Source organism: Lagenorhynchus albirostris, chromosome 6 (genome assembly GCF_949774975.1).
Source record: "Lagenorhynchus albirostris chromosome 6, mLagAlb1.1, whole genome shotgun sequence".
NCBI classification, from domain to species: Eukaryota; Metazoa; Chordata; class Mammalia; order Artiodactyla; family Delphinidae; genus Lagenorhynchus; species Lagenorhynchus albirostris.
The window spans coordinates 85,519,444-85,536,985 of NC_083100.1; the positions used below are offsets into that span (position 1 = coordinate 85,519,444).

Genomic DNA, 17,542 nt, shown 5'->3' on the forward strand with positions numbered 1-17,542 from the left:
CAAGATAAAATTAGCATGATATTAAATGTACATCCATCCATGTTTACTAGATTACACTCAGGATCTTCAAGTGGGACAGTGTTCTTGAAAAACTTAAATTGTGTCTTAAACATTTGACAATGTTCAAGTAGATCTGGATTTAGAAAGTTGCTATTACCTTACTATCTACTGCCACAGTGCTGAAAAAGAAGTCCAGTCCCTGGTCAGATCAGTCAGGTTGTTCAAAAAAGGTTCATCTTGGACCCATGTTTTGTCCCCTTTATCTTTTCTTGCGCTTAAAACAAAAGGTGACTTTTGATAGAACTGAAGTCATTTTGATGATCCAAAATGATGAACAAATATTTTGTGCAAGCTGGCAATTCCTTCATACCCCATAGTGACTTAATGGCGCAAGTTAAATGACACCATCACAATCACCACCAATAAGTATCCTTTGGAAAACATCCATGACAACATGGACAGACCAGAGAGAAAGTGATCCTAATCAATGTCCATATTCTTCTAAGAAAAGACTTAAGCAAAATTTCAAGATATAAAATCTTAATCCACTCTTCCACATTCCAAACCTACATTTGAAGGAAGTGCAGATCTTGGAATCAGACCATTGCTCTTGTTAAAATTAACAGAAGTTGAAGTGGCAAAAGAGAAAAGCTTGAGATCACCGTATTCAGAGAGTTAGCACTTAGTTTAATAGTCTACAAAGTGTAATGCTCCCCAGGTTTATTTTATTTGATCCAGTGTATTCATTCATATTTTCAAATCTTCTTAGAATTCCCATGCTTCCTGGTGTGGTGAATGTCCCTTACCATCCATCAAATTCAAAAAGCCTGAACCTAAGGGAGGGTCTTAGCCTTTCCCTCCTTGGCTCACCCAATCTTTCTCCAAATCTAACAATCTTACTTTTTAAGTATCTCTCAAATCCAGCCACTTCTTATAGTCTCCATCACCAGTTCTTTAACTTTTATCATTTGCCTAATCAATGGCAAGACACTCCTAACTGGTTTCCCAGAATCTACTTTTCTCTTCCTGCATTCCCTATCATACTGTAGCCAGAGTTGTCATATTAAAATTCAGGTAATCTATAGTTTCATCCAACCATCCTCTCTGCCTAATACCCTTCAATGGCTTCCTGTTTCTCTTAGAAGAAAACTCAAATCCTTAACAGGGCTAGCACACGCTGCAGGGTCTAGTCCCTACCTTCCCCTTCACCCTTGCGTCACGCTGCTTCCCTTTCTCTCCACACTCTAGCAGTCCTTTCAGATCCCAAAATGCTCCATTTTCTTTCTAGTCACCACTGCTGTACCCCAGCTTCTAAAATTAGTTAAATTTGTGCTTCTCAGTTAAGGCTTTCCTGATCTTCCACACTCCATCAGGTCCCCGTCAGGTCCCCCTGTTACTTCTGTAATACAACCGTACAGCTTTCTTTCATAACACTTATTTGAGTTTGTAATATTATATCTACTTTTTGAGACAATATCAGTTGTATTGATCATTCTCATGGCTTCCTAAAGAATGAGGCTGGATCTGTTTTTTGCTTATCAAAACAAGGCGTGATGCCTATCTCATACCAGGCATTCAGTAGATACTTGTTGATTAACGGAAGGTTCCACTTTCTGTTCTTCTCATAACAGTTCATAACAGTGAAAGCCAAAAATAAAAATTGACTGGCTTGCTTGAACAACACCCTGCCACAGATTGCCAGGGAGAATTAGGATGGCAAGTACTATAATATCTTTTATGACAGAGAAGGTGAGATGAAGACTATAGTGGAATCAAGGTTAACTGTTCTCAGAAACTATGAAAGTAGGGCCCCACCATTAATTGTACTAGCAAAAGACTTTTCTTCACTTACTTCTGGTAGACAATAATGTGGCAGCCACTTTCCCAACACTGTCTTATGCATAAGTTTCTACTTAGGATGTTTAAAGCCACAACTTATTTCAGAAACATAGCTAGTGGTTTCTAATATACAGTCTTGGGACAAGAGTTGCTAAAGTTGATTTACAACTATCATTCATGTCATGGGAATAGAGTCATAATTACAAAAGTTAAAAATCATATCGAAATCACACTGCAGCATAGCCAGTTTCTTAACTCCGTCTGTTACTTTTTTATTTCTATCAGTGTGAGCTTTATTTTATTTTCAGCAGCTTTAAAATACTGAGCTAAACATTGAAATTTTAAGGAAGGATAAACTCCCACATTCCCTGATTTTTTAACAAAGTCCCATTATTATCTCTCTAGGAATATCCGTCCTTTCTCATCTCTCTGGGACTGGGTAGTCCTGGTGGTCTGTGATGTTCAGAGACTGGAGGGTTAAAAGCTTATTTTTAGCAACAGGATGTATACGTGGTTAGGAACATTAAGTGTAGTGGACTATAAAAAATTAATTATACCTTTCTTAAAAGAAAAGGAAGTTTTATATAGACTACTAAAGTAGCTTTGAGTTCATATTATCTCTCATGTTTATGGATCTGAGAATATAGTTCTGGTTTTTTTTTAATTTTCCCTGAAAAACATTAAAAAATTTCTTTGATTCTTTGTGAAGCACGCAGACTAGTATTCCAAGAAGAGGAAAATAAAATATACTTATTTAACTTAAAGCAAAGTGTCCTCTCTTTTTGCATATATTATGAGAATGAGCATTCAATCAATAACTGGTCATCTGCAACACTTCCTACAAATAAACTAGGTATTTGTAATCTTTTTGCAAGTCTATGTGTCTTACTAACAATGATGTAGGCAGACCGAGGCTCCTAGGAAGAAGGCCCTGAAAAGACATTTCTTCTTCTTTTTGCCATTTCAGTTAAGAATGCAAATTGCACATCAGACTTTGAGGAATACTTTGCCAAAAGAAAACTGGAGGAACGCGATGGCCATGCAGTCAGCATCGAAGAGTACCTTCAGCGCAGTGACACAGCCATCATTTACCCAGAAGCCCCTGAGGAGCTGTCTCGCCTTGGCACGCCAGAGGCCAATGGGCAGGAAGAAAATGGTGAGGCTGTAATTCATTTTTAGCCACGACGCTGACCTCTGCAGCTGTTACAATTACAAATGCACTACATGCCTGGGTGTTTACCTTAAAATTTGAAGAACAGCTGCAGAGGCATGGAATTTCATGAGCAAAGATTAGAACTGTAATTTTAGGGTATTGTGAAATTTTTTTTGTCAGCAAATTTGTGTCATCTGTACATCCAATAAAGAACCAGAACAATTAGAGCCTATTTCTAAGAGATAAAAATATCTACATTGATTCCTATCTTTCCAAAATATTTCACTTTTGAGGAAAACAAAAAAGTTTAGAGATACTGACCCTAACCTTTGTTCTTCTTTACCGACACCTGAAAAGCTCCTTCACCCCATGACTCCCTGAGTCATATGTGACTAAAGGTTTACTACAAACTGTCAGTCACCTAAAGAGAATCTCCTCATTTATCAGCTGTTTAAATTTCCCCCCAAATGCTCCAGTAATTAATTAATTTTCCAGCACAGTGTGAGCTGATTTCGACAAGTCTGCCCTGGGTGTGCAAGGGGACTGGTGTGCGTGGAGGCCGCGTGCGCCTGTGGCACTCTCGTGGAGCAGATTGCAGTGATTCCTGTCATACCATCCCGGGCAGTCAGCCCATTAGCTGCCATTGATTTACTGACCTTTTGGCCTGCTTCTCTCCCTCTCGTCTCTCGGCTACAGACCTGCCACCTGGAACTCCAGATGCTTTTGCCCAACTGCTGACCTGCCCCTACTGCGACCGGGGCTACAAGCGCTTGACATCACTGAAGGAGCACATCAAGTACCGCCACGAGAAGAATGAAGAGAACTTTTCCTGCCCTCTGTGTAGCTACACGTTTGCCTACCGCACCCAGCTCGAGCGGCATATGGTGACGCACAAGCCAGGGACAGATCAGGTGGGGGGTTGGTTTTAAGTGATTTCTTTCTATAATAACCCCTTAGAGAAACGATATTGCTTTGATTGGCAATCATTATTAATTTTTCATGGCATTTTGAAGATGCAGATCTTTTAATGGTAATAGCTTTAATTGAGGTCTAAATGATTTTTTGATGGTCTCTTCTAATATGATTTAATAGTCTTATGTTCACGATCGAATGAGTGTGTTAATTTCTAATTTAGAAATTTTATTTGCACTTTAGTTTCATTTTTATGTTCCACAAAAAGTGAATGAAATTGTAGCTTTTTAATTATACATTATTAAACATCTCAGCAATTTTAATTCCATTTTTCACCTAGTTTTACTTAGATTTTTTTTTTCGTATGAGATCTAAGTCATAGTAAAAGAAGTGTGCATTTTTTCATTTGTCACATAACATCTTCAATTACTTAGACTATTTTTACAAGCTGCTCCTAGTTTATGAAATTTCATTAAGTGTTTTAAAGAAAATAAAAAAGCCTCTAATATACGTGCATATCTATATAAAATAAACTGGATTAATACTAAAATGTTGGATATGCAATAAAAATGATCCCTTTCTGATATGCATATTTGTTACTAAATGTTAAAATTGCTCTGCCTCTTTCGGCTTACTTGTGTTAAAAATAAAAACTCTGTCTTAAACAGCATAGCATCTTAAATCCTTAAAATGATTGAATAGGATTGATTCATAGTGTCCCTTAAATGTTTTAGCAAAACTGCTCTTTCTGTCCTCCTGGGAGAATTGACTGCACATTGCTATTATGAGGTGTTCATATGGTAACAGAAATGGTGTGCCTTAAGTCCCAATAACTGGCCCAACAGATCTGGAATCACCCGTAAACCTTGACACCATATCTGTTTTTAAAATTATCGAACAAGATATTGTCTAAAATTCTTATGTTTCTTTCTTATGGGCTTTATTTTCTTTGAATAAGGGAAATGAGAATAAGCAAACACGATCCAGCAATGGCGATGATACTATATTATGGAATTTTACTATTTTAAGAAAACAGCTCATGTAAATCATTTCATTTATATCTGATTGAACTTGTCACCTGAATGTTTTTCCAAGTTCAGTTATAAAAACGATGCTCGCATAGTTACACTTATGTAACAGTTTCTCTCCCCTTGCTTATATGCACAAAAACTCTAGGAAAAAAAACCAAGCCTAGATATTTATCTAGCATAACTGCTTTAAATTTCACATGCAGAAGTGTGATTGTGTTGGCGCATTATGAATGGTAGCTTTGGTGTTGAAAAGTCCCCTCATTTGCTCATGGCATTTACAATTAGTAAATTAAAATGATTGTATCATATTAACAGTGGCACAACTAAAGTTTATAGTAGTCCTCTGAGGACTGTGGGGGGAGACAAAGCAGCTGTTGCTGTTTGTTTATGCAACTCAGCAACATATGAGCGCTGGTCCCTCAATGGCGCTCGGCGGGCTGGGCTCTGCTTGATCTTTGAAGGTTGCTGCTGTTTGAACAAACCTCCCTGTGTCCCATGTAACACCATCTGTCTCACTAGGAATGTGGGAAGATTCAGCACACCCTAGCAGTTGTCATACCGTTTCTGTGCTGTCTTTTTGCAAAAGGCTTTTGTGTCATTGCTGCTTGAAAAAGGCTGGCCTCCTACCTTGAGCATCCAGAGTGGATGACTGTATTTCTTTCTTTTCTTTTCTTTTTTCTTTTTTTTTTTTCAGAATTCTAAGTCACAGTGCTTTTGTTCCCTTGTTCAAAAAGGTCAGCTGTGTTTGATTATATCTTTGCTGCTTTTAACTTGTCTTTTCAGCAAACTTTTTGTCTTTTTCATCCCTACTCCCTAGCACACTACTAAAAAGGAAAATGACAAGTCGGTGAAGTCTTTCCTACTGGCCTGTGATAAAACTGCTCAAGCAGCTCTAACCTAAGATGTTGTCTGTTACATTTGATAATGAGTCAGATCTTACATGCAACATCTCAGGAAAAACAGAGTTTCTATTTGCTACTATCACAGTGAATGGGGTATTTAAACATGCTTATCATGTAATGAAATAGTTATAGTCAAGGATTTTTTAATTTATGTGTGTGGGGCTTTTTTTCCTTCTTTAAAACTGGTATTGCTTCATTATAAGATATACTTTTACCTCAATACAGAAAATATGATAAAATGAGTTATTTGTGTGGGGAGTTTTTTGGGGAGACTATTTAGGATTTTGAGGATCATATTAATTTTTTTCCTTGACAAAACAGTTGCATTCCAATAGGGAATCTTCAGATTTTAGAATCTGCAGTAAACACAGAGAACCACAAACATCTTTGCAATGATGCTTTCTCATCTGTAACGGCTCAAAGAAACATTCTGGAAAAGAGACTACAGAGATAATCCTAAAGCAAGTGTTGGATGCGCATGTGAAAGCACTTTTTTTTTATTTGTTCCAATTTTATTGCCAACATTATCACTTTTATTGCAACTCTGAAAGGCTGGGCAAATAAATAAACATGCACTCAAACCTTTTGGCCTGTCTGAAAATAGAGGCCTTTTAAAAATATTTGTAACAAATTTCCTTTGTTCCTCCTGCACAAAACTGATGTCAGTCTTCCTCCTTTTATAGCACCAAATGCTGACCCAAGGAGCAGGTAATCGCAAGTTCAAATGCACAGAGTGCGGCAAGGCCTTCAAATATAAACACCATCTGAAAGAACACCTGCGAATTCACAGTGGTGAGTAACAGAGGGGCTGGTGCTCACATTTGCATTTTGTTTCATTAGGGGCATTTTTAAAGATTGTGTAAAATTGACACAATCCCGTATGTAGTTTTTCGGATCTACCCATTTATGTCACAAGCTATGTGCACCTGCTTTGTCATCGTGAGACTTATGGTACCACCAGTAGCACTACTAATAAGAAGAGGAGTGCTTATGCTTCTTGAAAATTGCCAATGCTTTGATTTATTGTGAAATCTAGAGGCTCCTTTTTGTCCTTTTAAAAACTCTTCTACAGATTAAATGTTTTGACCTGAAGAAACTCAGCTGGCAAATTCTGAAGGATATTCATTTTTGATACCCAACCTTGAAAGAAGAATGTGGGAGAATTTTGGAAAAGAGCTTTTGTATGATAAGTGTTCCTTGATTCCTGAGAGCTGTATATTACAGAACAACCACCTACCACTGAGATTTCTTCTTTATAACTATTTTGATAGCTCTGCCAAGCATTTTATTACCAAATTGGATGCTATTCAAAGGACTAGTTGGATTGGTAGAGTCAATGGAATCTTCACAGAGTTGATTAAAGCCATGGCTACACTTCCCTTTGAATACTGTGACATCTTTATCGTGCTATTGACCACACATTAATCTGACACTCTGTTTAAATAGGAGGCCGCCGATGGCAAGACCAGATTTGGGATCTTGGCTGAAAAAGGCACAGATAGCCCTCACCTTCCACTGCTAACATCTTGAATTATGTCCTTCCAGGGTAGATAAAGCCCTGAAACAGTGATAGCCACATAATTCTAATCTAACCACCAAGAACGTAGAGGTGCCCCGTTGTGTTCCTTTCCTTTGGTTGTGCAGATTCTTGCCTTGGTAGACAACTGCAGTCGTTACCCAATCAAAAAAATGTAACGTCAATTTTAATTGTCATTTTAGGTGAAAAACCGTACGAGTGCCCCAACTGCAAGAAACGTTTCTCCCACTCTGGTTCCTACAGTTCACACATCAGCAGCAAGAAATGTATTGGCTTAATCTCTGTAAATGGCCGGATGAGAAACAATATCAAGACGGGTTCTTCCCCTAATTCTGTTTCTTCTTCTCCTACTAATTCAGCCATTACCCAGTTAAGAAACAAATTGGAGAATGGAAAACCACTTAGTATGTCTGAACCAACAGGCTTACTTAAAATTAAAACAGAACCACTAGACTTCAATGACTATAATAAAGTTCTTATGGCCACACACGGGTTTAGTGGCACTAGTCCCTTTATGAATGGTGCCCTTGGAGCCACCAGCCCTTTAGGAGTTCATCCGTCTGCTCAGAGCCCGATGCAGCACTTAGGTGTAGGGATGGAAGCCCCTTTACTTGGATTTCACACAATGAATAGTAATTTAAGCGAGGTACAAAAGGTTCTACAGATTGTGGACAACACAGTTTCCAGGCAAAAAATGGACTGCAAGGCTGAAGAAATTTCCAAGTTGAAAGGTTATCACATGAAGGATCCATGCTCTCAACCTGAGGAACAAGGAGTTACTTCTCCTAATATTCCACCCGTAGGTCTTCCAGTAGTGAGTCATAATGGTGCCACTAAAAGTATTATCGACTACACGTTAGAAAAAGTCAATGAAGCCAAAGCTTGCCTCCAGAGCTTGACTACTGACTCAAGGAGACAGATCAGTAACATAAAGAAAGAGAAGCTACGTACTTTAATAGATTTGGTCACTGATGACAAAATGATTGAGAACCACAACATATCCACTCCATTCTCCTGCCAGTTCTGTAAAGAAAGTTTTCCTGGCCCCATTCCTTTGCATCAGCATGAACGTTACCTTTGTAAGATGAATGAAGAGATCAAGGCAGTCCTACAACCCCATGAAAACATAGTCCCCAACAAAGCCGGAGTTTTTGTTGATAATAAAGCCCTCCTCTTGTCATCTGTACTTTCTGAGAAAGGAATGACAAGCCCCATTAACCCGTACAAGGACCACATGTCTGTACTTAAAGCATATTATGCTATGAACATGGAGCCCAACTCTGATGAACTGCTGAAAATTTCTATTGCTGTGGGCCTTCCTCAGGAATTTGTGAAGGAATGGTTTGAGCAACGAAAAGTCTACCAGTACTCAAATTCCAGGTCACCATCACTGGAAAGGAACTCCAAGCCGTTAGCCCCCAACAGTAATCCTCCCACAAAAGACTCTTTATTACCCAGGTCTCCCGTAAAACCTATGGACTCCATCACGTCGCCATCTATAGCAGAACTCCACAACAGTGTTACGAATTGCGATCCTCCTCTCAGGCTAACAAAACCTTCCCATTTCACCAACATTAAACCAGTTGAAAAATTGGACCACTCCAGGAGTAATACTCCTTCTCCCTTAAATCTTTCCTCCACATCTTCTAAAAACTCCCACAGTAGTTCTTACACTCCAAACAGCTTCTCTTCTGAGGAGCTCCAGGCTGAGCCTTTGGACTTGTCATTACCAAAACAGATGAAAGAACCCAAAAGTATTATAGCCACAAAGAACAAAACAAAAGTTGGCAGCATAAATTTAGACCATAACAGTGTTTCTTCGTCATCTGAAAACTCAGATGAGCCTCTGAACTTGACGTTTATCAAGAAGGAGTTTTCAAATTCAAATAATCTGGACAACAAAAGCGCTAACCCAGTGTTCGGCATGAACCCATTTAGTGCCAAACCTCTATACACAGCTCTTCCTCCACAAAGTGCATTTCCTCCTGCCACTTTCATGCCACCAGTCCAGACTAGTATCCCTGGGCTACGACCATACCCAGGACTGGATCAGATGAGCTTTCTACCACATATGGCCTATACTTACCCAACCGGAGCAGCTACTTTTGCTGATATGCAGCAAAGGAGAAAGTACCAGCGAAAACCAGGATTCCAGGTAATGAGACATATCTTTTTGCTTCAAAGAGAGGAGGTGAAAATTATATCGTTTATGTGTATGTAGGAAAAACATCTTAGTGAAAAAAATCTAGTGCTGTATTCTCAGCAGAAATAGAAGAGTGGGTTTGAACTTGAATCTAAAACTGAGTGAGCTACACAAACAAACGGAGAAACAGTGGAACACTGTGCTACGTAAGCACGTTTGCCTTAAGAAAGATAAAGAGCTTAATATTTATTTTTGAGATTTATTTGGATTGATCCATCTGCTTTCAGAATCATACATTGATATGAATATTTGGTAGCATTTACATAGATGCTAAAAGGTAACATTTATGACAGTCACATACTTCTAGAGACACAACTTGCAATAACGCATGTATAAATTTGATGTTCGCTTCGTTTTATAGTTTATTTGGAAGAGCATTTTAAAAATATTTTGTACATTCCACACGATTTCCTTTGTAGGTTTCAAGCTAGTAAATAATTTATGGTTTTTCAAATACAAAAGCAGGTATGTTCTAACATCACGGAGTATAATCCCTGTTTGCAAAATAGGAGTGAAAGTAGCAGGGCACCTCTGTAACAGCTGTTCCGGTATTCCAATTTACAGTACATGTGCCCTCTTTGTAAATGTATTTAAGCCTATTTAATCTTCTCTAGTATTAATTAGTGCAAACGTAGTCTAAGAAAACCGAACTGTGGGCTAGCAAATGGAAATGTATGTTATCATGCAAGTTTGCACGCCTTTGGATCAAGACAAAATAAATATCAAGAAATTTAATAATTTACTGATCCACATTCATTATTGCTCAGCGCTGAAGGCTGTTTTAACATAGATAGAACATTGATAAAAAAGTGTTATTAATATTCCCTATTTCAAATTAGAAAATTAAATATAAAAATATAGCTTGAGGCCTTTAGTTGGTAGACATACATTTAAATAGATTGCATAATAATAACATTTTGTACCTAAATATAAAATTCAATTAAAATGGGGTTTCCGCAGCTATGGATCATTCCTAAAGTTAAGCACGCTGGAAAATACACAAATTCTGATGTTTAATTCTCACTCACAGGTATTTCCTGATAGGAAGAGAATTCAGGAATTTGGGGGAGTTTATGTTTTTCTCACCTTCAGAGTTGACCATTTCCTATCCCTGAAAAACAGCAAGCTCTACCACCTAGGGCAGAGAAGGTTTATATTTTTGTTGAAATGTGAAACCTCATATATTGTTTGTGGAAAGTGATAGTTTTTAAAAACTAGATCGATCCGTCGCGAGCACCTCTGAGGTTCTCCAAATGTCAGCCGATGCGAAGTTGTTTGGTACAAACACAAAGAGAAGCAACTGTGTTGAACTATGTGATTATACCACAGGGAGAATTGCTTGATGGAGCACAAGACTACATGTCAGGCCTAGATGACATGACAGACTCCGACTCCTGTCTGTCTCGAAAGAAGATCAAGAAGACAGAGAGTGGCATGTATGCATGTGACTTATGTGACAAGACATTCCAGAAAAGCAGTTCCCTTCTGCGACATAAATATGAACACACAGGTATGAGTGACTTTGACTAGCTAGTTAGAGCTTCCCGGCCTGCTGTACATTTCATAATATTTAATGAGTACACTTGTGCAACATAAGATGTAGCATATGCTGATACCTTCAACAAGGAAGAAATAATGCTTTTGCCTAGCTCAGTGGGACTTTTTCGTTGCCTGTTTATTGGATCATTCATGTGTTTATCAGTGTGCTTGTCTTATATTTTTTGAGTTAGTCTTACACCAAATTCACAAATCATGTCAAAGATATATTTAAATGACCAGGGCAGTGAAATGACATGACACAAGCCAGCTATTGAAAATATCTTCAAATTCTTAAGCTGTGATGAACCTGTGTATGGAAAAATTTAACAATAAAAAATTCAGTCAATGCTGTATTCGTTTCATCATCGAAACATCAAGGAAGCCACGATTTGGGGGTGATTCTGTTTGATTTTCATAAGTTGGCCATGTTTTGAATAAACTAAAAGTGTTAGGACTGTGAAAGAAAAGACATAAAGTGGATAATAGGCCAAATGAGCTACTGAAATTACTAATATTTGGAAGACTAAAATACAACTTTCTAAATTTAAATAGTTTCTTTCCAATTCGTGCATTCCTCATTAGGAAGCGTTGACAAGATAGCAGCCTGACTCTTCCCCATAAGGAGAGAAGTAATGAGTTAATTTTTCAAAAGAAAGCTGAAGTGCCATAAGGTGAAGCAATATTAGTTCCCACAATCCAAGATCTGATCTGCAACTGCGTGCTGGAGCTACGCCTGTGTTCCCTCCCTCCCCCTCCTTCCACCCTTAACCACAGAGTAACTCGGCTTCATCCCTGTTCTTAACCCATCTCCAGCTTTTCTCCAGTAGAAATTTGGCATGCTGTACTGGCCCTAAGTGGGAAAAGAAAGAATGTAGGATCGCAACCAAAATACTGATGGGCGGAAATTATAGGAAAATTCTCATTTTAACCAAGATGTCTAGTATCAAACATTTTAATATAGGGACTTCCCTGGCGGTCCAGTGATTAAGACTCCGCCCTTCCAATGCAGGGGGCGCGGGTTCGATCCCCGGTCAGGGCACTAGGATTCCACATACCTCACAGCACAGCCAAAAAATAAAATGAGCCTTGAAAAAATGTTTTTAATATAGAGGAAAAAATTAACCTAACATTAATGCTCTTTGGGAAAAAGTAATGAAGCGGCAAAAAAGAACAAGAAAAAAGAAGAAAAGGGAATGTGAATACCTCCTGTCACAGTTTGTCTAAATATGTAGCACCCTTTTTAGTGACTGAAAACCATCCTTGGGAAGCCTTTGTACTGATCACTCTCCCTTATTCCTCACTGGGCATGTGAGGGAGGCAGTACAAGTGACCACAATCACCTGAGGGTCAGGGAAAGTTGGGTGAGTCCTACAACGTTAAGTGTTGAGGGTATTTGTAAAAAAACAAGGTTGATTAATAACAGCACTCTTATTCCAACCAACCCAGTTTTCTTTTTCTTCAGTTGTCTGATACTAATTGCTATGATTTCAAAAGTTCAACTAATGATACTTTTAAAGCAACCTAATTTGAATAGCAAATCCCAATAGTTTTTACACTTGTAAAAGTCAATGTTTGAAACATCACAATTTTCTTACATTTGCCTTTTTTTTTTTATTTGTTTTTATTTTTGGCTGCGTTGGGTCTTTGTTGCTGCGCGCAGGCTTTCTCTGGTTGCGGCGAGCTGGGGCTGCTCTTCGTTGCGGTGCGCGGGCTTCTCATTGCGGTGGCTTCTCCTGTCGCGGAGCACGGGCTCTAGGCACGCAGGCTTCAGTAGTTGTGGCTCGCGGGCTCCAAAGCGCAGGCTCAGTAGTTGTGGCGCACGCGCTTAGTTGCTCCGTGGCATGTGGGATCCTCCCGGACCAGGGCTCGAACCCGCGTCTCCTGAGTTGGCAGGTGGATTCTTAACTACTGCGCCACCAGGGAAGTCCCTGACATTTGACTTTTATGATAGATATCAATAGATGTTTTCTTTAGTACCAAGTCCTATTTTTGTATTATAGATTAAAGATATTTTCATACCTAGATTTACTTTAATATCTTAATCAACCTCAAATATATTTTGTATTCATTATTCAACTACAATAGGCACATCATTGAAGGCATCTTTCCCTCTCTGATTGGTTTTTATTATATGACCATATGCAAACTCTACCGTTTACTACATGGTGAGTGTAAAACTTTTATTTTAGTGAGGGCTGTCATACATATTGACATCCAGTCAGTATCTTTATTTCTTATAAATTAGTCCATAAACTTCAAGGTGTATAGATAGTTAAGAGACCCCAAAGTTGACAAATGCAAATATGCATAATCAATTTGAAAAATATACTATACTAAAAAAAGATAAAATATTCTGGTCCTTTAAGATGTGAGATCAGCTGCCTAGAAACGTTGCCTAGCAACAAGATGCTAACCATCCAATGGTTTCTCTAAACATGTGATTAATTATCCTCCTGTTGGCTTCCCAGCTTGTCAAGTTTCCAGTGTGTTAACTTTTTGGTCTCCTGACCAAATATCTCATGACATTACTACTGTCAGTTATTAGGTTCCATCAAAGTGAAGTTCTTCATGAATTTTCTATCAGTACGATATATGTGGAAATTTAGTTCATTTTCCTTCCCTGATTGGGCCCCACAAGCCTTTTATTTGTTTATATTAAGCACTAGTAATACTTTGAGAATGTGTTAATATGAAAATTATAAGTGAGAACAATCTTTGGGTTGATTGATTCTAAGGTTGGGAAATGAAGTTGAATGGTCATTTGATTATGTGTTGATTACGAATGTGTCATTGATAAAGTGTGTTTGTTACATCTGTCTACAATTTAACATATAGAATAGTTTAAATTATGCAGGAAATTATGAGCTACTTATTCTCGAGATCCTATGCTCTTTTACCTCGGTCTGTTTAATTTATTTCCTAGGCAGACACCAAAGATATAATGCTTAATTCTCCTTACCAATAGCTCATTGATTGCTTGCTTTTCCTGGGAATCGGGACTGGGACAGAGGAAGGAAACACTACATAAATGTTGATTTCAATAGGATTAATTGTCACAAACAAGGACTGTGAAATGAACAATCTGAAACTCCTGTTAGGCACTGTAAAGCACTCACTTATATTCCACTAAAATTTAAATCTGACATTTATTGAGTACTTTCTCTATTGAGACATTGCAGTAGGTGCTCTTAAACCCACTTTATTGAGAAAAGTAATAAAAATGTTTCTACTTTTGAGTGAACTCAGAGTTTCAAATAAATTACCAGGCAATTTTGTTTCTCAGTTACATGGTAATATTTTTCATACCGCAAACCTTTCATTTATTAACTTCAGTTATCATTCTAGCTGTCAGGTGAATCATGAATCTTGATATTAGAGAAAAAATCTTACCCTGAAAAAGTTTTGACTCACTCAGTATCAGTTTGGATGTTTTTTTCTGAATCTTGTTCATGTGGAAATTTAATTCCAGGACATCTTGATTTGAATCAGGTAAACCGATCAAACAAGTTAAAAAGAGATAAATGACGAAGTAAGTTCCTATTTAAATTGAATTTATTAAATGCTTACCAGTGAAATTTCTGGAGATGAGTAGAATATTTAGTGCAAGGCATAGGTCAACACTCCTGCTTCCCAGTTCTGTCCTTTGTATGGCTTAATAGCTGAACATTTTATTCTTTTAGGTTGTCAGTTCATAGTGTAGAATTAATGTATTTCAATATAAGCATATTATTTATTATCAAAGGAATTCCCTGAAAATCACTTGCCGGTAGCCATCAAATATCTGTATCTTAGACTGCAGGTCAGTGGGCATCCCCCAGGCATTTCTAACAGGCCTTGAACTTGTCCTTGAGAATGCTCCTTCTCTCTCGGGATGCTGCTCTGTGTTTTGTTCCTTTGGAAAAGAGAAAGCCACATCAGCTGTGAAGTTCATTCAAAGCTGTTCACATGCTGATCCATGTAGTTACCTAACTGATAGACATTTTTGTGCTCTTGAGCTGCTGAGACATTTAGGGAGGTGGTAGGACAGTTCTGCCCACGTGTGCTGTAGCAACTAAAGAACCAGGAAAGTTTTTATCTGCAATTTCTCTTCTCTCCACTCAGATTCATTTCATCCATGTACTCTGCTCCTGATACATGCATCTTGCTTACGACTTGGGAAATTATTGAACATGTATTCATAAATACAAATAAAAATATGAAACATTCATCGAGTGCTTACTATGTGCAATCCTTGTGCTAAACACTTTACCTACATTGCCTCCTTTCCTCCTTATGCCCAGTCTACAAGTTAGGGCCCCAAATAATTTCCGTTTTACTGACAAAGACCCTGATCCCTGGAGAGGTTAACATGCCTGAGACTGCACAGCTGGTCATAAAAGATGGGTTTGAACCCAGGCAATCAGACTCTAGAACCCATCTTCCTTATCTAGCACTGCACCACCCTGCCTCTGTGAGTGAACTGCCGCTGTCAGAAACATCTTATCCTACCTCCTGATAGCATTCTTTTAAAGGTCCAAGTACACACAAGAGAGAGCAAATTCATATACAGCGACTTGAGATTTTTCTGGAAGGCAAAACCTCTGTCTTTTTCCCAAATGCACTTCTGCTTCCTTTTAAATTACCTTCCCACCCGGTGGTCTTGTGAAATGGAAAAGCCCACTATCTTTCCAAACTCTTGGCACTTTATTGAAATTTTCTTCTCTGTTATCTAGTTTACCTCATTGGAAACAACTTTTCCAAAAGTTAAGGAGTGGTTCTTGTGTGGTTTGAATTACACTTTTTTTCTTCAGACTATAAGCTGCCTTGAAGCAGATTACTTGAATCTTCTTTATTCCCAATAACAATGAGTAGCCACCCACAGCTACCTTTCTGATTTTTCCTCTTACAGGTAAATAACTTCTTCCTACTCTAACGTTGTGCTTTACCGTGTCTTATCACTTGATTTATAGTGGACGTTACAGTAAGATAAAGATCACTGATGAAATAACATATAGCAGCCTATAGCATTTTCTGAATAGTAGCCTGCCCCAGAGGCATTCAATAGCATTATTAAAGATATTTGATTACTAATTGAGATTATGTATCCCCATATAACTGAATCCCTGAGGCGCGTAGGATGGTTTCCTAATCTTAATGTCACTTAGCAAATGAAAATGATGTTGAATCTACTAATGCTGGTTTTCAATTGGCTGAAATTCAGGTTTGTATTAGGAAAGATAAGCACATAGCTTCATGTATGTTATGATGAGACACACTGCTGCCCATGACACATTTCTGACTTTAATTCTGGATCATCAGTCTGATCAATTTTTTTTTTTTGTAGTTCTATTTTGGAAATAAACTTTTAAGTATGGCAGCTATGGAAGGTGTTGAAGGCATTCCAGTGCTATTTGTGGCCTGGAATCAACCAGATGTGTTTAGGCTTGGCACCAGTTTCAAGTTCCAAACACTGGTTAGAAACTGCCTGGAATGCCAGAGGAAATACAGCATTCTCTAGCTGAAGAGTATTTTAACACTCAACAAGTGGCTGACATCTCATGGAAAACTTTAGAGGGAAAACACTATTTGGGGTTAGTTCAGCCTCCATGACATCCATCTTTCTACTTTGTGTTTTCAAATGATTTCGTCTCTAATTTGTATTCTTAGAAGCATTTGGCTGATAAGACATTCTTAACATCATCTTTCCTCTATTCCTGCTTCTGCCTGACCTGGCAATTTGCTCCTGTTGGAGCCGTAAAGCCTATTTCCAAAGCACCCATTTGTGAGGTAACAAGCAGAGGATCTACAACTGGCAATGCCAGCGGTGATGCCTTCTTGATCACTTTTATGCAAGTCCTTCTTTTCAAAATGTACAGAAAAGAAGTACCTGAAAACCACGTGCTAACTAACGGCACAAGAAATTTCTTGTTCGGTAGGACATTTTTCAGAGTTTTTAATGAGGCAATTAGCAATTAAAAGCTTCATTTCTGAGATTTTTTCCTTTAGTAGCTTTGGAGTTTCTTCTTGCTTATTAGCTGTATTGCACCCAGAAGCAAGCATTAGAGCACCAAATCATGAGATGAAAACGCATGTCCCTAAGTCTCCCTCGATGAGATTGAGGTGTGTTGATCTTTCAGCCGTTCGCAGACTCCCTTCTGCCTCCGTCTGGACACATTTACAGAATTCTTGGCAAGAGACTTCCCGCACAGACACTAATCACCCTGTAATCTTGTTCTCTCTCCCAGGAAAAAGACCACATCAGTGTCAGATTTGTAAGAAAGCGTTTAAACACAAGCACCACCTTATCGAGCACTCGAGGCTTCACTCAGGCGAGAAGCCCTATCAGTGCGATAAATGCGGCAAGCGCTTCTCACACTCGGGCTCCTACTCGCAGCACATGAATCACAGGTATTCCTACTGCAAGCGGGAGGCGGAGGAGCGGGAAGC

At 38.5% G+C, this 17,542-nt stretch overlaps 1 protein-coding gene across 3 annotated transcripts in view; it reads left to right on the forward strand.

The window, feature by feature from the left end:
- The window catches only part of ZEB2 (zinc finger E-box binding homeobox 2), a 128,778-nt gene that overhangs the window by 109,405 nt on the left and 1,831 nt on the right, over positions 1-17,542 (forward strand). For all 3 annotated transcript variants that reach the window (XM_060152953.1, XM_060152955.1, XM_060152954.1), the window contains 6 exons: positions 2,807-2,995; positions 3,689-3,903; positions 6,521-6,629; positions 7,557-9,529; positions 10,907-11,087; positions 17,341-17,542. The exon at positions 17,341-17,542 is cut by the window's right edge and continues 1,831 nt beyond it. In XM_060152953.1, coding sequence (XP_060008936.1) covers positions 2,807-2,995; positions 3,689-3,903; positions 6,521-6,629; positions 7,557-9,529; positions 10,907-11,087; positions 17,341-17,542 — 2,869 coding nt within the window. The remainder of the gene's footprint in view (positions 1-2,806; positions 2,996-3,688; positions 3,904-6,520; positions 6,630-7,556; positions 9,530-10,906; positions 11,088-17,340) is intronic.